Source organism: Panthera uncia (assembly GCF_023721935.1).
Source record: "Panthera uncia isolate 11264 chromosome B3 unlocalized genomic scaffold, Puncia_PCG_1.0 HiC_scaffold_1, whole genome shotgun sequence".
Classification (NCBI taxonomy): Eukaryota; Metazoa; Chordata; class Mammalia; order Carnivora; family Felidae; genus Panthera; species Panthera uncia.
The window spans coordinates 865,344-886,135 of NW_026057582.1; the positions used below are offsets into that span (position 1 = coordinate 865,344).

The following is a 20,792-nucleotide window of genomic DNA, read 5'->3' on the forward strand; positions in this document are numbered from 1 at the left end:
CCCCCCCCCACGCTGCATGTCCCTGCCTCAGTCCCCGACTCCCCCCGCCCTGCATGCCCGACTCAGTGCCCGCAGCCCCCTGCCCCAGACCCGTCTCCTCTCTCTGGCCCCCAGCATATCAGATGCTCAAGCTTGCTCACTCTGGAAGCAGAGGCCTCCAAAGCCCCCAGGGGCCCTCCACTCCCCGCCCTCTCTCCTCTGCACCCTGCTCACCTCCTTCCTCCGGGTGAAGTATCTCCTTCCAAAACCCTCACTCACCACCCCAGCGCACAGGCACCGCCCCCTCCCCCAGTGTCTTGGGAGCTCGGTTCCTGGTCCCCTTCTCTCCATGCCTGGCAGGTCCTCTCTGCTCCACCTCGAGTCTCCACGGCCTCCGTCACCAGCCCTGTGTCTCCACGCCCACACGGGCTGTTCTCCGGGGAACCACCTGCCTCTGGTCACCTCTTTCTAGGAGCCTCACGGGCTCAAGCTTAGCATCCTCAGCACCGAACACTCACCATTAGCCCAGGCCCAGGCTCCTGCCCTGCCGTGAGCCCTGCAGTGCTCAGCCAACGGCTGCTCCCCAGCACCCCCCACCCCATGTCTGCACTGTCCTTCCCAGCACCCGGTCAGAGGTGACCCAGCAAATGACCACACAAGAGAGTTCATCTTTAACAACCACAGCAGAGTCCTTTCTCAGCCCGGAGGTCCCACACCCGCCCACCCGTGAACCATCCGTCCGACAAGCGTCCACGGAGCCCGTCTGGCAAGAGAACCCGAAGCCCAGGCCTGCCCTGCCCTGCCCTGCCAGGGCGGGGGCGCCCTCTGGGTGGACGGCTCACCTGGCAATCTCCGCGATCTCTGCCGTCTGCACAATAAAACCGTAGGGGTCGGGATCCTCCTCCTCGTCGTCCGTGTCCCGGAGGCCGGGGACCCGGGGTCGGGTCCGGCCGGAGCTGCCGGCCCGTGGGGTCTGCGTGGCTGCCGAGGTGCGGGCGCGTGCGTGTTTGGGGGAGCCGTACTCCTCCTCGGACGTGGACGTGCAGTCTGAGCCCTGCTGCCGCCGGCGTGTGCCTGGGCGCGTGCATTCGTTCCAGGAGCAAGAACAGAACAGAGCAGCACTCAGCACGCTGCAGCAGCCCAGGCCCCTCTGGGCGAGGGCCCGGCACCGCGGGACAGGCCACCGCCGGCCGAGAAGCCGACAGCGGGGCGGGCAGCCCGGCGCCTCCACGGCTGGAGCTGATCGGCCCCGGGCAGCCACACGTCCCGTGGGGAGGTCAGCGCCCTTAGCGGCAGGAAATGGGACCCACAGAGACCCCAAATCAGGGCGAAACTCTCCACGTGGATCAGCCCCAGCCCCTCCCTGGTCTCAGACCTGACTCCTCACAGCGGCGGCAAACACACTCAGAGGGAAAACACGAGGACGGGCAGTGGCTCCCCGACCCTGGACCACACTGCCCCTGCTTCGTCCTCCAGTGGAGCCCGGACCTCGGCACCCCTTGCCCCCAGCGGGGGTGGAGGCCCCCATGGCCGCCGCCCCCCCCCCCCCCCCCCCCCCCCCGCGCCGCCCAGGACCAGAAAGCAGGGGCGCCCTGCTTCTGCAGCTGCGGGAGGCACAGGCCAGAGAGCCCACCCTTCAGTTCGCTCGGGGGACGGGCTCCCCAGCGGGCAAGACATCGGGCCACCCCCGGGCAGGAGACCGGCGCCAGCCGCCACGGCCCCGTCTGTCCTCGCCGTGCGTGTGCACAGACCGCGGGCGGCCCGGGGCCTCTGCCCAGGGGTGCGTGGGAGACGGACACGGCCCTCCCCCACCGCGGGCTTTGTGGGCGTCCAGGGAAGACACCCTCCCCGGGCCCCAGGGCACGGCTCGGGCCTCTGCCTGTACCTCGTGAGCCGGATGCCAGCCCAGAGCGCCAGGGAAGAGTGTGCAGCCCGGCCCGCTGTCCGCAGCCACGTGGGTCCCCCCCTGGGGTCAGCGAGAGCCCCGCCCCCCTGCGGCCTGGGCCTCCCGCGGCACTTGCGCGTGCCTGTGGAGACACGCCTGCTTGCGGGAGCGGGGGCTCCCCGCGGGCTGGAACCGGGACCCCGCAGCCCTGCGCCAGGCCAGCACAGGAACCCACCGCCCAGGCTGGCTGCCCCCGGCACTCACTGGGCGAGGAGTATCGGGCGCTGCCCGGGCGGGCCCTGCTGAAGGGCTGGCGGGGCACCGTGGTGGAACTGGCGGCCTTCCTGGCAGCGGCCCGCGCCTCGGCCATGATGGGCTTGCGGCCAGCGCAGTACAGCTCGACGCTGCGGCCGGAGAAGCCGGCCCGGGCGGGGGCCGCCTCCGAGTCGCCGGGCCCCGTGAAGGACCCGGCCCGCTTCCGCGGCATGGCCAGGATGTCCAGGCGTGACAACTTCTTGGCCTGCTCGGCAGCCGGCCGGCCCACTGGCTCCAGGTTGGCTGGGGGTCCCCGTTCCCCGTCTGCAGCCTCCGTGTCCGAGGCATCCCCCAGCCGGGCCCGCCTCAGCCGGGAGGCCCGCGTGGGCCGGGGGGTGGACAGGCTGTTGGAGCGGGTCAGCACCTGCTGTGCCTTCTGGGAGCCCGTGGGGCCTCGGCCCGGCTCCTCCCGGGTGGCTGGAGACGGCGGTGGGGCCGCAGGCTTCCGGCGAGGCCCTGGCCGCCCTGCCCCGCTGGCCGCGGGGGGCTCGTGGTCACAGGTGACCGTGTCCGTGCCAGGCGGGTGGGCCTGGCCCGAGCCTCGTTCTTCATCAGGCCAGTCCGAGGGCACCCGGGGCCCAGGGCCACGCCGCGCAGCCACGCGCCTCGCGTCGGTAGGGCCCGGCGGGCGACGCTTCTCTGACAGCCGGTCCCGGGCGCTGTTCAAGGAGACGGTCCCCGGGTCCTGTGTTGCCGGCGGGGACGGCGGCTTGTCCTTCTGCAGCCCCGTGGGCTGGGTGCCGGTCGGGCTGGGCCCGTTCTTACCGCTGAGCAAGCTCACAGTGCTAGCCGTGTCCACGTCAGAGTCCCCGGACAGGGAGTCGTCCGGCGGCCCGGGGGCACTGCCCATCTGGCCCTCGGTCTCATCCGTGGGCTTGGAGAGCAGTCGGGCCTCCAGGGCTGCCAGGGCCGTCTCCGTCTCCTTCAGAATCAGGTGGGTGTCCTGAGGGTGGAGGTCCGTGCGTGAGGCCCGGGCCGCAGCCAGGTCCTGCAGGAGGGGGTGGCTGGAGATGTGTGGAAGCTGGCCAGGCGCCGGGGGGCCAGTGGCCGGCTCCTTGCTGAAGCTCTCCTGCCGCACCAAGGCCGGGGCAGAGCCCTCGGGCTCCGGGGACCGCCCTGTCCGCAGCTGGATGACCATCCTCCCGCTGGTGCTCACGTAGACGCCGTCCCTCACCGGGGGGCTCGCCTGGGCCACCCGTCCTGGGCCCTCCGCCTCCCCCGGAGCCACAGACGGTTTCCTAGGGAAGGCCGCCTCCCCGTTCTGGTCCCCAATGAAGAAAGAGGTGGGGGCTGGCTCCCCGGGGGCCCTTGGCGAGCGCCGGCCCTTCGTCCACGCCGGTCCCTCCCGGGGGCTCCTGCGTCTCTCCTCACGCGGGGCCCCGCCCAGCTCGGAGCCCCGCCCACCATCTGACCCACTGGCATCGCTGAGGCTGTCGGGCTCCAAGTCCTCCTGGCCCAAGAGGCAGCTGGCCTGCTCACTGCCCGGCTCCGGAGGCCCGGGGCCGCTCCTCCTGGTGGCCTCAAGGCCCCCAGGGCTGTCTGCCCTGTCGCCGGGCAGCTGTGGGAGTAGCCGTCGCTGGCGCACGGGCAGAGCCCCCTCGAGCTCCCCGGCTCTGCGCCCAGGGCCCTCTTCTGCAAAGACAGGGGCGACCTGGTTGGAGCGGCCACAGGCCTGTAGGCCCTCAGGCAGGCCGGAAGCCCGGCCTTCCTCCAGACAGCCGGCACGCACGCGCACCCGAGTGTCCAGCACGAGGGCCTGAGGCCACCCCTTCCCCCCCTCCCCCTCCCCCTCCCCCTCAGTCCCCCACCCCTCTGCCGGGCCGGAACCACTTACCTGCCAGGCCTGGGTCTGAGTAGCTATCAGCCAGGCTGGCCCAGCGGGACACCCACTTCTGACCCCCGGGGGAGCCCGGCACCGTGAGGCCCTGCGGAGCGAAGGGCAAGCCGTGTCTGCGGCAAGGAGGGGCGGGGGCAGCGGGGCAGCTCCCCCCACACCTGGCCCAAACGCGCCATCCCTGCACCTGCGGCACACCCCTCCGTCAGAGGCAGCCAGGCGACCCCTCGCGCTCCCCTGGGCTTGCGGGAGCCCCACGCAACTGCCAACGTAACTACCTGGTCCGAGCCCAGTTTGGCGGCCCGGAGGTCAGCAGCTGTGACTCAGGCCAGCCCCGCCCGTGGGCACAGGCGTACCCGGGGGCCCCACCCGACTCAGAGCCCCAGGGCCTGCCCTTGAGCCCTCCACACAGGGGCCCCCACCCAGCCGCCAGGCGGGCACGCCACTCACGGAAGGTTCCACGCGGCCTCGCAGAGGGGCTGGAACGCCGCGCAGGCCAGGCCACAACCCTCGAGGGCGTACAGGACCCGAGGGCGGGGCCCCGGCCTGGCTGCCGTCCTCCCTCGCCCGGCCCCTCCCCGGAGCAGTGTGTGTCCCACATACCTGGAGCCCCCCTTGGGGGTCTATGCCCACTGGCCGGGAGGCAAACTCCTGCAGGAGGGCCATGCGCTGGGCCACCCCGTCACCGGCCGCGTCTCTGTCCCCTCGGATGACCGGACGAAAGGTGGCCGAGGACACCCTGGAGAGCTCGGGAGACTCAAGTACCCCAAAGACCTGCCGGGAGGGATGGCCAGGCCCGGGTCAGCGCCAACCCACCGACCGCGCCCCCCTCCCGGCCGGGCCCCCACGCCCCTGCCACACAGACCTGGTCGATCATCTGGCGGGCCTCCTCCACCTCCGGATCCTGCACGTCCGTCTCGATGGTGTAAGTCCCCGCGTCGCTCAGGCTGTCGTCCTCGTCCTGCTTCCGAGCCTTGGTCAGCTGGGGGTCAGCGGGGGGTGGCGGCGGGGTCGCAGGGGCCACGGGGCTGGCCCCACGGGGGGTCTCAGGGGCAGGCGACTCCGGGGATGCCTTGTCAGGGCCGGGCCGGGCGGCAGGGGAGCCGTCCCACGGGCACTGAGCCATGAAGTCCTGGGCCAGACGGGAACGGCGCCCCACACTGCCAAAGGGCCGCGGGGAGGCCCGGGGGGCGGGCGAGGACCCCCCCAGCCGCTCCTCTGTCCTCTCCCGCTTGAGCGAGCTGGCCCGCTGTGGCCCCGAGCTGCCGCCCGTCCCCCGCGCCGGGGCCGGGGCCAGGGCGCCGGGGCGGTCCCTGTCGGCCGGCCCGGGGCCTCGGCGCTTGTCGGCCTTGGGGTCCCCGGCAGGGGTGTGCGTGAAAGACTGGGAGCGCTTCTTGCGGGGCGCGTCCTGGTCGAAGAACTCGATGACAAAGGCCTGCTGGTTGTGCAGCAGCTCCTGGGGGTCCCGCTTCAGCTGCCTCTGCAGCCGCACCTGCGCCCCGCCGCCCTCCGCGGGGACCCCGGCCGCCGCCGCCTTGGCCGTGGGGTCCTCCGAGTCGCTCTGTGTGCCGTCCTCGTGCTTGTGGCCTGGGAGTGGGGGATCCCCAGCTGTCACAGGTGCTTGGGGACACAGCGCCCCACACCCCGCCCCACACGGCCGAGACGGGCAGCCGAAACGCGCTGGATGGCCCCGAGTGCGAGGCGAGTCCAGAACAATCGCCTGCACACGGGACATCAACCAACCTGACCGGGGCGCCCCCAGGGAGGCGAGGGGGCCGCGGGGCAGTCCCGGGGCCCGTGGTGGGCCAGCCGGTCGGCACTCACCCTTGAGGGTGCGGGTGTGCACGGGCAGGTCACTCTTGGTGCTGTGGCGGTCGTCACCGGGGCCGGCCCGGCACAGCAGGCTGGGGTCATTGTGCACCAGCCAGTCGGCCACCTTGGTCTCCGCAGAGACGGCCTCCGCAGGCGTGGCCTCCCTGCCGGGCGGCCTCCTCTGACGCAGGGAGAACTTGGTGACGTGGTCCTTGATCTTAACCTTGCCGGGGCTGCCGTCGTCAAACTCGATAGTGAAGGAGGCGTGGCTCTGTACCACGGGGGCTGCACCGGCCACGCCGGGCTCCACGTCCTTGGTGGGGGCCTCCTGCACCGGCGCCTCGGGGGGCCGTGGCGGCGGGGCCTCCTTCGTGGGGATCTCGAAGTAACTGGGCTCCCGCCTGAACGCGTAGCTGGGAGGCTCCGCTGCAGCCCGGAAGCCGGCCATTGTCCCGGCCAGCTCCCTGTCCTGCTGCGACGGCTCCTTGGGCCGCTCTACGTCGGTGGGGGGAGAAAACACGTCCTTGGGGCTGCAGGGTAGCACCCTCACCCCACCCGTGTCTGCCAAGACCGCCGTCTCCCCCGGCGCAGGCACCTCCGGGGGTTCTGGGGACCCACCTGGGTCGGGCTCCTCTGGGCGCCGGTCCTCACACGGACTGTCGCCCTCATCCTCGCCCCACCAGGAGGGCTGTCCGTACAGAGGGGTCCGGTAGGCTGCTGCCTCTGCAGAGGGAGGACAGTCCCACCCCGAGTCACTGTGGCACCGACACAGACAAGGAGGGAGACCCGGAGCCGGGGGAGACACTGGCCTCTGGAGGGGTCCCAGCATCAGCTCCCGTCTCAGACCTGCGGCTGCCCAGGACCCTGCCTTAACTGCTTCAACGTGACCGCTCTGAGCCCTGTTCTGCATCCGCAGTGGGGGACGGTCGCAGGGAGTCCAGGACACTGGCTTCCCCCAGCCCCGCCCGGGCCTCCCTGAGGGGCAGGCACCCCCTCCGGCCCAGCCCCGGGCTCCCCAGGGCCTGCCTGTCAGAAGGTCAGGAGGACAGGAGTCCATACCCAGGGACAGTCTCTCCGAGGCTCTGGAAGTGACTCAGGCCACAAAGGGGGCCCTGAAGGCTGGGCCCACTACAGACTGACCGGACCACACGGGGCACGGGGGGTGCAGTGTACCCAGGTGGGCGCGGGTGGGGGACACACAGGTGCCTGAGCTCACACAGAGCAGGACTGTGCCATGGCTGCTGCTGGTGGAGTGGGCCCAGGAGGCTGGGAGACGGGGCAAGGGTCCGTGCTGGTAGGACAGAGTCATCTGGATGGGGCAGACCCGTGGGGGGGCCGGCCTGTGCGCCTTGGGGCTGCCCTACCTGCTCCCGGCCTCCGGTCCGCCCTCTCCGGCCTGGGGCTCGAGGACTCGCAGTAGGGGGTGTGCTGGGGCAGTGCCTCGCCCTTCCTGGGTGCCGGGCTCTTGACGCTCACCTGCAGCTGGCTAGTGTACTTCTCGTGCTGCGGGCAATGAGGCGGGGATGAGGGGGGGAGGGGGGGAGGGGGGGGGTCCAGCTCTGGAGACGCCCAGGGCAGCCTGCCTTCCTCTCAGTCCAGAGGGGGCAGGAACTCCTTACCGACCCCCATGGAGTTGACAGCCTGAGGTGGAAACCGGGGGTCCTTGCCCAAGCCTGGGGGGTCCTCGAGACCAGGAAGCTTTCGGGAAGGGGGTGGGGGAGGCAGGGGCGGGCGGCAATCATCAGAGGTGACACCCCGCCCAGGACCCACCAGAGAGAGGGGAGGGATGGGCCCCAGGGCGTGGGAGGTGGGGAGCAGCGGTCTACCCCAAGAGACCGTGCACGTGAATGTTGGTTTGCACACGTGCGTCTGTGTATGTCTGTGTGAGTGCGTGTGTGCGTGCCGGGCTCCCCTGGTCGAGCCCTGCGGTTGTAGAAGTCGGCCTCACGCTGGCCAGTGACTCCAGGCAGACTGCCTACAGGCCCGGTGCTGCCCACAGCTCACTCCAAAGATGGGGCTAGGGCTAGTCTCCCCCACACGGAGCTCCTGGGTAAAGCTATGGGCAGGGTCCCCCAAGTCAGGGCTCCAAGACTCCCACACAAACGAGCAAGGGGAGAGGACATGGCCGTCCTGCCAGGGCCCCCCCACCCGGGCCCCTCAAGCCCTGACCGAGAGTACCCCAGGACCCCCTACAGGGCTGTCCCCAAATACTGACCGCTCCTGCCTGTTCCTGGCCACCACCTGCGGTAGACCGCTTGAGGCTTGGGGTCCTCCTTGGTACCCAGGATGCCTCTCGGCGCCCCCACCCCCCCAGCTGGTACAGGCACACAGCAGCCCCTTCTCCGTGCCCAGCACCCGAGGCTGCATCAGCCTCGGGGGAGTGACCGTCTTCCCCACCCGCTAGACTGGCCAGTCTGGCAGGACAGGCCCCACCAGGCTGGGCTGACTCATGGCACCAGCACCAGGCCACGGGAGCCAAGAGGCTGAGGGTGCTGGCCCGGGAGGGCTGTGGGGCGCAGGGGCCTTGCGGGGGGAGCCCCTGGGCTGCGCGCCGGCACTGACCCTGAGCGCCTCCTCGGGGACCCGGTGCTGCACACGCTCCAGCACGTACATGTTGGAATGTGGCAGCGAGTTAAGGCAAACCCAGAGCAGAGGAGCCAGGATAAGGGCGCAGGGCAGCGGGGGAGCAGACGGCCCAGAGGAGAGGCGTGTGCTGCCCCCCAACAGCCGCTTGTGCACCAGGCCCGTGCCCACGCTGCACCAACGGCCTGCGTGCCAGGCTGCCCAACTCAGAGACGCAGGACACAGCCCGTTCCGGAACCCAGCACACCCCTCTCCCCACCCACCACTAGGGCCATGAACATGCCCTCTACACGCCCCCCACAAGGGCAGGGCGGGCAGGTGATGCGCCCAGGAGCCAGGCCACACAGTTAGCTCCTGGCTCCCATCCCAGACCACCCCTCGGCCCTGGCCTCCCTATGTCCTAGAGGTGGGGAGGGGAGGGCTCAGCCAGGGGCTGTGTCCATACCCCCTGGGGGGGTATGCCCACACAAGTGCAGGCTGCGGTGGGCAGAGGAGAAGACAGGGTGAGCTCCAGCTGCGCGCGGGTCCCCAGAGCAACCAGGCTGCTCAGGGCGGAGGCCCAGCCCTCAGTCACACATGCTCTGAGCACAGAACGCCACGCCTGGGCAGCCCCCGGCTCGCCCCTGGGTCCCAGGTCGGCGCACTGGTTCCTGGAGCCCTGTGTCAGCTCAGACCAGGAGGTGGGAAGCAGTTCCCTGAGACTGGGGCCTCCGTCTGGGGAAGAGCGGGTACAGGTCAGGCCGGAGCCCAGGCTAATGGCCGTGGGCCGTGAGCACAGAGCAGCTGTGCCCACTGGGGCCCCTACCACCGCCAGGACAACCTGGGCCAGGACAACCTAGGGCGACCTGGGCCAGAAGGAGGGGGCACGGCCCGGAAAGGATATCATAGCCGAACCGGATGACGTCATGGAGCTTCAGCGTGACGTACTTCTGGTCCGGGATGCGCACATCATTCACGAACGTCTGCAGAGGAAGCAGGTGGCGGGGCCCGGTCGGCAGCAAGCAGGACAACAACTCAGGAGTCCACTCCTTCCGCACTGCTCTGGGCCAGGCAGTGTGCTGCCCCCCAACAGCCGCTTGTGCACCAGGCCCGTGCCCACGCTGCACCAACGACCTGCGTGCCTGTGACACATGTGCACCCAGCCTCAACCCTGAAGGGACCCCAGGACAGGCAGCCGCTGAAGGACCGGCGTCACCTGGACTCCCAGGACCCTCAGGTAGCCCCACAGTGTCCTTGGCAGTGGCCACGTGGCGAGGCTGGTCTGGTTGTGCAAAGCCACCCGCTCCCCGGAACCCTCTTCCCCCACCCAGGGACTTCTAATTGTCTGGTCGCCGGATACCGCGCTGTGGCCAGATGAGTGGGAGAGCCCCGCACACCCTGAGGGCCCCTGGGTGACAGAGGGACAACAGACGTGGGGGCCAGAGTCTGGTAGGAGCAACACGAGGCCTGGAGGACGTGGTACAGGGCGGAGGCGGGCAGAGCAGGCCCGAGAGGGCTCCATGCGCACACTTTGTATGCGGGGGAGGAGTCCTCGGCCCCGAGCAGGGAGCGGAGGACGCAGGGCTGGCAGGGGGGCAGCCGGGAGGCTCTGCAGACACGCCCTGCCCGCCCGTGTCCTTGGCTGCGCTCGGTGTCACGCGGGCAGGCAAGAGCTGACCCCAGCTACACGGACATCCCAGGCCTCTGAGGATGGGGGAGCACCAACCAGGCCAGCGGCCCCAGGGACCCTCTCAGCACCGCATGGTCCGGGGGTCGGCGTCTCGGTGCGGCCCACACGGGCGGAGGGAGCGCTCACCCCCCTTGCAGCCCCATCCGGGTAGGGCCAAGAGAGGAGGGGTTCGGGGGCCCGAGAGCCCTGGACGGAAGTGCTGGGTGGGAGGCGGTCCGGGGTGCCCAGCACTCGCCAGCCGGAGGCTAATGTGGGACCCCTGACTCAGGGTGGAGGGCAGGCTGCACGAGCCGGAGGGACAGGGTGAGAGGCCCCTGGGGCAGGCAGAAACAACACACCCAGGCGGACACTGGACCCAGACGGACACTGGACCCTGGACAGAGCCTTCACCGGACCCCTCCCTGCTGCGCCCTGCTCACGAGAGGCCACGTGGCCCCCGGGACAGGGTGTCCCAGCGGACACCTGAGCAGACCCACTTCCAGCCTGCAGGTGGTCCAGGGCCTCCACTGCCCACACTAGGGCTCCTTTCCCCAGAACGGCCCTGCCCAGGGGAGGAGGCCAAGGGGCCACGGCACCTGCGGGTGGCTTCCTCCCCACAGGAGCAGGAGTTTCAGGAGGAGGCCAGGTGGGAACAGAGCAGAGGGATGTGGTCACCGAGGGGAAGTGACCACAAGGGGTGGCAGGGGGGGTGGGCTGAGGGTGGTGGGGTGAGGCCAGGGGAGAGGGGCGGGGCCAACACAGGGGGAGGTCACGAAGAGCCAAGGCTGAGGGATAGGCCATGATGGGGGGCGGGGTGGGTAACAGGGGTGCTGCCACCAGGAGGAGGGGTCATGAGAGGGGGTGATCATCACAAAGGGAGGGTGGGGCCAGCAGAGGTAGGGGTCCTGAAGAGGGTGGGGCCAGCAGTCAGAGGGGGTGGAGCCAACACAGGAGGAGGGGTCATGAAGAGGTGGGGGGCAGCACTGACAGAGGGGTCCTGAAGGGGGAAGGGCCAGCACAGAAGAAAGGGTCATGAAGAAGGGCGGAGCCAGCACAGAGGGAGGGGTCATGAAGGGGGAGGGGAGGGGGCAGCTCAGAGGGAGGGGTCATGAAGGGGGAGGGGTGATGGCAGCTCAGAGGGAGGGGTCGTGAAGGGGGAGGGGCGGGCAGCTCAGAGGGAGGGGTCGTGAAGGGGGAGGGGCGGGGGCAGCTCAGAGGGAGGGGTCGTGAAGGGGGAGGGGTGGGGGCAGCTCAGAGGGGGGGGTGGGGAGGGGGGGGGGGGGGGGCAGCTCAGGGGGGGGGGTCGTGAAGGGGGAGGGGCGGGGCAGCTCAGAGGCCCCTAGCACTCACCCCGTTCAGGCTGCCCAAGTCCTTCACCCAGTGTTCGTCCCTGTCCTGGTCGTAGTTGATGACGGCATGCTGCTTGTCCACGCTGCGGGACTGGGGACACACAGACTGCCCTCAGCCCACCTTCCCGGTTAGGTGTGGGCCGCGGAGGCAGAAGAACCCCCAGTGGGAGCCCCATCCTCTCCAACCACCCCCCCACCCCACCACCACCAGACCAACACCAGCCACCTGGGCCTGGGAGCCCCCGAGGCCCCACCCACGCCCCCATCTTGAGTGCGTGTGTCCCAGAAAGCCCACCCGGCCTGACTCCACTAGCTGTGCCAGCCACGGGAGCGGGCCACAGGGAATTGCCGAGATGCCAAGGCCGGGTCCTCCCGCCCCCTGCTGCCCCCCCACCCCCTGGGGCCCTCCCCCCATCCCCGAGGCTGCCCCTGCGTCAGCCGGGGGGAGGGCTGGGAACCCCCTGGTCATCTGGCACATGCTGCTGTCCACCCCCAAGGGCAGTTGGGGGCAGGCAGAGCCCACAGAGAGGATGGACGGGCGGGGGGGCTCAGGGAGAGGCCTCCCCCCACTCCCAGTCAGCCCCACAGGGGCCCGCGCAGCCTCTGCCAATGACGGCCACACACAGACACGGTGCGTCTATGTGCCCTCGCACACGGGGCTCACACCCGGCCACACAGGTGCACACGTACATCAGTGCTCCCACACCGAGCGCTTCTAACCTTTCCCTGGTCGCCACCCCCTCAGGACCCCTCCGAGGATGGTCACCCAACCCCTCCCCCAGCCACGAGGCCGGCGGTCCCGGCACAAGGCACACGGCCACTGCCCACCCCACCCCCACCCTGCTGGAGGCCCTGGACGGCCAGGCGGCCCCTGCATCCCTCTCTCGCCACCTGAGGAGACCCAGGCCTGGGACCAGCCCCCGGAGAGGCCAGCAGAACCGGCCAACCTAGGAGGTGTCCAGACCCACCTGGATGGCAATATATGGCCCCGTGCACCTGCCGGGCAGTGCCTCCACAAGACACCCGGACCTATCTGCAAGGGCCCGGGATGGCCCCTGGCCCAGGACCCGAGCGCCCGTGTGACTATGCCACTCGAGGGTCGTCAGCTCTCACAGGTGAGCGCCCAGACCTTCCCTCCCCGAGACAGCCGGACCCACAGAGCCCACTTCCTCTCCGACACTCTCCACCTGCTCAGCCCCTCTGGCACCACCAGGCTAGGGCCCAGCACCTCCCGCAGACTAGAAGGCCCTAGGGCAGGGCCTCCTGCCTCACCCAGAGACCCAAGGGCACAGCAAGGTGCGGGTGGGGGCGGACACGGGTTCTGGCCCCGCTCTGCCCTGCCCAGGTCACTCTGCTCGGCAGATGGGCCGAATGCTCTGGAGAACAGACCACAGTGGGTGGGCGGGGCCCCAGCAGCAGCCTCCAGCCCTGCCTGCCCATCAGAGGCCCCATGCGGCCAGACCCGCAGGGCTGCTGCTGCAGTGGGGGGCCTGGGGGGAGAGGCATTAGGAGAGGAGGGGAGGGGGCGCAGGCCACAGGCCTCCGGTCCTCTGGAAGGAAGCAGGGCTGCAGGGGCGATCCAGAGGGCAGAGCAGCCGCGGGGCCGTCCCAGCACTGCCGAGGGGGCCAGGGAGGCAGAGGCCAGCCCTGCTGCGAGCATGTGCCCTGGTCAGCCCCCAGGACCGAGACTGCCGAGGCTCCCGGTGCCGAGGCTCCCGGTGCCGACACAGCTGCCTCCCAGAGCAGCGGGCCTCTGACCGGGTGAGTCTCACCTTGAAACCCACGCCTCACCCCCCAGGCCTCACCTCTGCCCCCATCCCGGATCCCTCATCCAAAGCGGGCACCCACGCCAGCCAGGTCCTGGCCGCCCTGGCCGCAGCCTCCTCCCGGGATGCTGGGCACCACCTCCTCCATCAGACTCTCCTGCTGGTCCCCGACGCAGGCGCGCCCAGCACTCACCCACCCCCACAGCCGGCCCTAGTGACCCTCCACGGCAGCCCCCCACCGGCCCTGGCCTGGGCCTCCCCCACCTGGCACGGGGCTTGCTGGGGGACACTGGCGCTCCCTCACCTGGGCCTCAGGCCCCTGGCTGCAGGTGGGGTTGACAAGGACGGCAGCTCTCTGGGGGACCTGAGTGCTCAGCCCGCCTCACCTCGGGCCGGGTAACCGTCCCTTGCGAGTCTGCTGTCACGGTGCCGAGAGCCCAGCCTGATGGCAGAGAGGGCTAGTGCTGCTGTGGGTCTGGGGGCTTGCCTCCACCCGCACCCTCTCCCAAGCTCGGCCCAGGGCTCCAGGACAGGCCAGCCGCCCGCCTCAGCCCTGCCCGACACTTTGGGTGCCAAAGGAAACCCCCGCCTGTGGAAGGTGAGCCTGGAGCCGGGCCTCGCCCTCTTTGCAGCCGGGTAGCAGATTTTGGCGGGGGGCAGCTGCAGGCCCGGGGAAGAGCCCTGGGAAGGGGCATGCCACGGGGCTCTTGCCAGCTCCATCCCAGGAGCTGGTGCCACACGGGGCTGGCCCGAGGCAGCAGCAAGGGCATGCTGTCCCTCAGGGTTGGAGACCCCCTTTGCCAAGGAATAACCCCGCTGGAGGGGCTTCTGGGCTGAAGCCTGAACAACTCTCTTCCCTCCCCAAGCCTCACACCCCCACTCCTAGACACGTCCCTGGCTACCTTCTGGGCGGCTCAAGCCCAAACCTGACTCCTCCCTCCCTGCCCACGGCCCCACAGCCTCCCCCAGGAACGCCACCAGCTGAGGGTCCACCTGTTCCCGCCCTACCTGTTCCCGCCATACCCTCTTGCCCCCAGGCACCCACTGGCCTTCCTCCCCAACCCGTCCCCTCCACAGCCACCTTCCTCCTATCCTCTCAGCCCCCATCGGTCCTGCCGTCTTTCTTCTGCAGAAACTTCCCGGGGCTCCCGACCAGCCGGAGAGGAAAGGCTGGAAAGGTCTGCCCTGCCCCGGCCAGACCTCTGGCTCCTTGCTTGCCACAGTGCCCTCATCTGCACCCACGGCCAGGGCTGCCCCATCCAGTCCCCAGGCCCGCCCTCCACTCCCAGCCAGGGCTCTGGCACCAGGACCAATGGGGAGCAGGCGGAGAGGGACCTCCGGAAGCCTCCCTCCCAGCCCTGACACCCCAAGCCCGAAGCAGACCCCAATTCCACCACGCTCAGGTGCTCAGAGGCTGGGTGTCCACCATGGGAGGGGGAGGCAGCCCCTTGACCCCCCCCAGCCGCCCCGTGGAAAGCAGCCTCGGCACGCACTAGCAAAACGGCCCTGAGAAGCTCCAAACGTTTCGAGCTTTGGGAAAAGGTCTAGCGACACTTACTTTAAAAGAAATAAAGACGTGCTTCCAGACTCTGTGTCTGACTCCCGCACGGGAGGGAGCCCCGCCCGGCCAGGCTGACCCTGGCAGCGGCCAAACCCCAGGGCTCCGGACACGCCCTCCTGCCAGCCCACAAGCGCCCACAGCGGACGGCCTCAGCCTGTCCGCCCGCCCGGGGCTGTGGTTTCCGAGGAAGGATCTGAGCGGACAAATCCCAACAGGCTCTGACCGGACAAACTGGGCGGCAGCGGAGACGACACCTATCCACGGGCACGCGCGTGCCTGTTACGTCCACGGGTGCACCCGCACAGGCCCCCACGAGTGTGCCCGGCCCCCCTGGGGGCAGGAGCCTCGGCAGCCTGACCTGGGCCCGCGTCCACACTCACGTCTGTGTTACTTAACACACACTGGAGGGGCACCAGCTCTGGGCCAGGCTTGCATGGCATGGACACGGTGGCGAGCCGCCCGCGGGGCTGCTGGAGGACACGGGGTGGCATGTGGCCAGGTGGCCGTCTCTGCCTCCGGAACGCTCTCTCCCCACGTCCTCTGCCCCCGGGGGCCAAGCCACAGCCCCTCCTGCCTGGTCTGTGGCACAAGCCTCCCGGACAGCCCCGTGCTCCCCGGCCTCCTCCCTCTGCCCCGTACAGCGGCCCCAGTGGCCTGGCACCCCTGCCAGCCCTCCACGCCTCTCCTCCTCCTGGGTGTTCAGCTCCACGGTCCCCATCCTGTCCCCAGGGCCACCTCTTTTGGGCCTCTCCCCTGGGGACTCACCTGGTCCCGCTTACATGTGTGTGGCCGGCCCCACCCCTGGAGCGCTGACCCGGGGCGGGGGGGGGGGGGGGGAGGGGGGAGGGGCGGGCAGGGTCTCTGTGTGGCCGTCCCAGCGCCAGGACAGGACGGTGCTCCATCACAACTGTTGAGCCACAAATGTGGGAACGAAGACGAGGACAGTGCAGAGGGAAAGCCCGGGCCCTCCGGGAGCATGAGGCAGGGAGCGGGTGAGGAGGGGCTGGCTGGTGAGGATAAGCAGGTGAGGGCACCCGAGGAGAGGTCCCGGACAGCCAGGGCAGGTGTAGGGTGAGGCTGGGCCCGGTGTGCCTGTCCCTGAACCTGGGTGAAGTGGCAGTGGCACCTGCGGTGGCCCAAAGCACAGGTGAGAGAGGGAAGGTCAGGGCTGGTCCCTGGACCACCGACGGGGACCCTGGCTGGGACCCCGGTGAAGGGGAAGATGGTGGGTTTGCTCAGTAGCACACAGCTTGGGCTGCCTCTGTGATGTCCAAGCAGGCTATGAACACAGGGGGCTCAAGGCTGGGGGCGGGACACATCAGGACACCACGTGAATCATCTGAGCATGGGTGTGGACAGGACCCCAGGGAGGTACAAGCTGTGGCCATCCCAGCATGCTCAGGGTCTGGGCAGAGAGGGAGGCTGCAGGGGCGGACGGCATCCCCGCACCCCCTCTATGCCTGCGTGAGCTCCTGGAGCCTCAGTTTCCCCATGTGCCGGAGGACAGCCAGGGGAGAAACACAGGAACAGCCAGGCCGGGGGCTGGCCCCCACGAATGGCTGAGAAGCCCTCACTGCTCCTGGCCCGCTCAGGGCTCCACCACGGACTCACCAGAACTAGGCACTGGACCCCAAACCCTGCGATTAGCTTGACCCCCCTCCCCCTGACCCAGAAGTCTCTCCACCAACACCTGGGGAGAGAAGCAAGCAGAGTGAGGGTCCGATGCAGGGGGGACAGAGCCAGGCAGTGGGCAGAAAGAACGCCCACAGAGGCCCCCTGTCAGGCACTGCCTCCTCCAAGAGGCCCTCCTGGCCACCCTAGGGAGACCGGCAGAACCATCCACACACTACACAGGCGCACAGCACCTTGCCAGGGGTCAGGGACAAACGCGGTGACCCCGAAGCCAGCACACATTCGGATCTGCCTCCCATGACAGAGAGCAGGGGTCACATCCCACGATACCACCCAGGGGGAGCAGCAGCCACGTCCAGACCCACGCGGGCCATCCCGGAGGCTCGGACGCACCCACAGCTGCTGCCTGCCTCGTGGGGACCCAGTGCCGCGAGTGCTCTTTATACTTGTAGGCAGTTTTTAAAGGTCAAGACCCCTTCGTGACCTGTGGGAACCATACGAGATTGATGCTTCAATGCCCATAAGGAACGTCCTCCTGGTCCAGCCGCGTCAGCTGGATCACCACCGCCAGGCTGCCGCATCCGGATCCCGGCAAAGCGGAGTGGCTGCCGTGGGGACGTGCGGCCCGGAAGGCCCCCAACAGACACCCAGGGCTTTACAGAAGACACGTGCCCACCCTGTACAGAGTCACCGACTCGGTCCCTCCGGCATCCACAGGCGTGAAGAGAAATATGGAGACGGACTGTTCCGGATTAAAGACGCTTAAGAGGCCCAGCAACCAGACACGATGTGGGAACTTCGCTGGTCTGCGGTCAGGCAAGTCAGAGGACCTTGGGGAGAAGCCCGGGTGTCCAGACCGGGATGGGCTCTGCCCTCGGGAGAGGGAGACACACATGTGCTGCCCACGTGAATGTGCACGCGGCTGGGAGCCCCGGCCCCACGCGTCCTGGGGAACAGGTAGCAGCAGCCAGGTTTGCACAAGGAACCAGGGCCGTGCGGGCAGTGCACCACACCCAGGACACCTCTCCTTCCGAGAGTCCCACAGCGGGTGGCATGGGGCTTGAGGGGCTGGGGGGCAGGGGCCCATGGGCCACAAGGGGCCGGGGCCGCGGGGAGCCTGACTCCGTCGCACCCATGAGGGCAGGGAAAAGGACCCCCGAACTAGGGTGAACCCTACAGGGTCGTCCACCTCCCTTCCCTCCTCGTTCCCAAATAGCCAGATGCGTGAGCCCCACAGAAGCCAAACTCGGACTCTGAAACCCAGGGCCCGAGAAATTCCTCACTGTCAAGTGCCCGGTACCCTGACTCCACCGGCCTCTTCTATCCCAGAAAGGCCCCTTCTCCACCCCAGGGTGCCTCAACGGGCTGCCCTGGACAGCTCTCATGCTCAGAGCTGGCCCCGCGGCTCCCCACTCGGCTCATGGCCCAGGTGGGACCCCCGGACAAGAATATGGACATGTCCACTCTGCGGCACCTTCCAAAGGTGGGGTCCCTGACACCTTGAGAGCCTGATAGAAGCCTAAGCAACTTCCGGTCAGAAAGCTCCAATGCGCAGGCGCAGGAACCGGCCCTATGCACACACTCAGGCCCTGCTGCTCCCAGGATGTGTGTGGTGCCCTCCGGACCCGCCCCCCGGCCCCGCCCCTCGGCCCCGCCCCTCGGGCGCCCCGACTCACCTGCAGCATAAGCTCACACTCATCACGCCCCACGAAGATGAGCTCTCGCGGGAGCCGGTGGCGGGTGCCACCGCTGCTCACCAGGAACCAGGAGGTGACGCTCATCTTGGCGAAGGCAAGGCCCGTCTGGCCCTGAGGGGAAGGAGTCATTAGGGCAGGCGTCCCTCCCTGCACCCCCGCTCCAGGGCACGCGCTCTGAACCAGGGGATCAGCTTCCCCGGCTGAGGGCAGGAGGGCCCGGGGGGAGACAGCTGAAGACAGGAGTCCTGAGCCGTCAATACACCTATCACCTCGAGGAGACCGAACACTTTGGGGGCAGAGGCCTCCACGCAGGCCAGCGCCAGGTGGCCAAGGAATCAGGTGACCCCTCCAGTGCCCAGGAGGGGGGTGCTTTGGTGCCCAAGGTCCTGGGGGCATCGGTGGAGGATGGGTGTGAGGGGCTGGTATGGTCAAGATGAGCAGGGAAGCGAAGGCAGGTGGACGGGCACAGTGGGGACAACCTGAGTGGCAACAAGGGCCAGTGTCACCCGGAGACCAGGCCCTGGGGCAGCCGGAGGCCCCCATGCAGCCAGCATGCACACACTGTCATACAGAGCCCGCTCGCGCGGAGCCCCAGAGCCGAGCTGCGCCATCATGGCAGCATAGGCACTTGGGCCCCAAACACACACACGCTCATGGGACACACGTGTGCACATGGGCCACACCACACCTGGAGCACCGCCTACGAGCGCTCTGGCCCCTTTTCTCTGCACAGACACTGCTGAAGCGCGCACACACACACACACACGCACACACACACACACTGGGGCAAGTCGCATCATGAGGGCCACCGTGTGCCGAGCGCTGTCCTGGACTGTGAGCAGCTGTGCCCTGCATCGGGGGCTCTCCAGCTGGGCAGGCCGCAGCAAGGCTGAAAGGCTCTGAGGAAGTGTGAGTGTCCCAGAGGAAGGATAGGCAGGGGGAGGGGGGGGTGAGGGTGTCTGGGAAGGCGCCCTGGAAAGCTGACATGTAACACCAGGAGGTGGATGTGCACGTCCCAGGCAGAGGGACAACCAGTGCAGAGACATGGGGTCGTAAGGCCTGCGGCTGGAGCCAAAAGCTGGTTCCAGGACACGCTTCACCTCTGGGGGGCTCAGCGCAAAACCCAAGTGTTGTAGTCTTGTCCAGAAGTCACGAAGGATTTCCAGTTAGAGCAGAGCACGGGCCCGGTTGGCGCCTGTGTGGCCAGCCCTGGAGGTCCCAAGGCCGCGATGTGACTCACAGGACACAGCACGGACGAGAGGTTAGGCAGACTAGGGGGAGGCGACCGGGAAGAGAGAGGAAGGTGCCGCCACCCTGGTGGAAGCAGAGGGGGTCCCCAGGCCCTGTCCCTTTGCTACCCGCACCCAGAGGCCCAGGTCTCAGCTCCCTTCTGGGCAGACAGTGAGCAAGGCCAGTACCAGCACATGCCAGTCCGGGAAGGCCCGAGTGGCCATGTGTCCCAACGCATACCCTCATGACACCTGAGGCAAGCAGGTGGGAAGCCGTGGGAAAATCCAGCCCAGAAGGCAGCTCCAGTCTGCCAGAACCCCCTCCCCGGGGCCTCAGGCGCTCCCTGAGAGTCCAGCCAGAGGGGCAGGAGACAGAGACCAAGGCGGTGGGGACCTGTGGAGGCCTCCCTCATTAGGGCAGCTGGGGGAGGGGACAAGGCTTTCTCTGGGAAAGCCCCCGCCCCATCATTGCCCTTCCCAGCCCCCACACCCCACACTCTTGCATCACCTGCTAAGGTCTCCAAAAGGCAGCGACCCCACCCAGAGGAGGCCACAGCCTCGACTTAACAGCAAAGGGAGGCCAGGCCCCCAGAGCCTGGTTTTGCGGCTGTTCCAGAGCCCACCCAACCCTGCCACCACCAGCCCATCCTGAAAGGGCTCAGGCCAGGGGAGCCGTGGATGTTCCCAAACAGCCTGCGGCTGGTTCGGGGCTGGGCTGGCCACCGTTGCTAGGAGGGAGAATAATAAACACCCCAAACTTGTCCCCCCGGCCGCCCCAGCCAGAAAAGCCACCCGCCAGGAGGTGAGGAGGAAGGTGGAGCCGCCCGGGGGCAGGGGCTGGGAGCGGCCGGGGCTGGGAACTGGAAAGGATGGGGGCAGGGGCCGGGAGCCGGCCGGGACTGCGAATGGGAAAGGATGGGGGCAGGGGCCGGGAGCGGCAGGGGCTGGGGCGGGCGGGCGGCTGGAAGGAGCAGACGGAACGGAGGCCGGGGACAGGCCGGGAGAGGAGGCAGGGACCGCGGAGAGACGGCGGCGACACGGGAAACGAGGAGGAGGGAGGGACCGCGGGAGGAGAGACCAGGCCGGGCGGCGGCCGGGCCCGGAGGGGGAGGGACAGGCGCCTTCTGAATCAGCGCTCTCCGGGGCGGCCATGGCCGAGCCGGTGCCTGGGCGGGGACCCCGGCGCCCAGGCCTGCGCGCCCCTCTCCAGGCCGCGTAGACGCGCGCCGGGCGCCGCTCCCGGCCTGGCGCAGCCCTGGGCCGCCTCCGCGGCGGCGGGGACCGGCCCGGCCAGGTGTGCCCGCGGCCGCCGTCCCCACGCCTTTGTCCCGCCCGGAGGGGACCTGCCCCCCGGCCCCCCGCCCCCTTCCATCCCCGCGCGGCGCCGCAGGCGCAGGTGCGGGCGCAGGGAGGCCCCGGGCTTACCTGCGGCTCGGCCCCGGCGCGGCCCCGGCCCTCCCGCCCGCACCTGCCGGCCGAGCGCTGGGCGGGGCCGCCGCCTA

At 69.3% G+C, this 20,792-nt stretch overlaps 1 protein-coding gene across 1 annotated transcript in view; it reads right to left on the reverse strand.

Moving 5' to 3' along the window:
* Positions 1-20,316, reverse strand: part of CEP170B (centrosomal protein 170B) — a 25,430-nt gene extending 5,114 nt beyond the window's left edge. Inside the window, exons 1-12 of the mRNA XM_049612006.1 lie at positions 18,041-20,316; positions 11,407-11,496; positions 9,292-9,370; positions 8,388-8,446; positions 7,190-7,328; positions 6,444-6,548; positions 5,838-6,320; positions 4,879-5,600; positions 4,617-4,787; positions 4,014-4,104; positions 2,129-3,811; positions 822-1,053 (exon numbers count right to left, since the gene is read on the reverse strand). Of these exons, the coding sequence (XP_049467963.1) occupies positions 822-1,053; positions 2,129-3,811; positions 4,014-4,104; positions 4,617-4,787; positions 4,879-5,600; positions 5,838-6,320; positions 6,444-6,548; positions 7,190-7,328; positions 8,388-8,446; positions 9,292-9,370; positions 11,407-11,496; positions 18,041-18,604 (4,418 nt within the window). The 5' untranslated portion in view covers positions 18,605-20,316. The remainder of the gene's footprint in view (positions 1-821; positions 1,054-2,128; positions 3,812-4,013; positions 4,105-4,616; positions 4,788-4,878; positions 5,601-5,837; positions 6,321-6,443; positions 6,549-7,189; positions 7,329-8,387; positions 8,447-9,291; positions 9,371-11,406; positions 11,497-18,040) is intronic.
* Between the last annotated feature and the right edge of the window lie 476 nt (positions 20,317-20,792).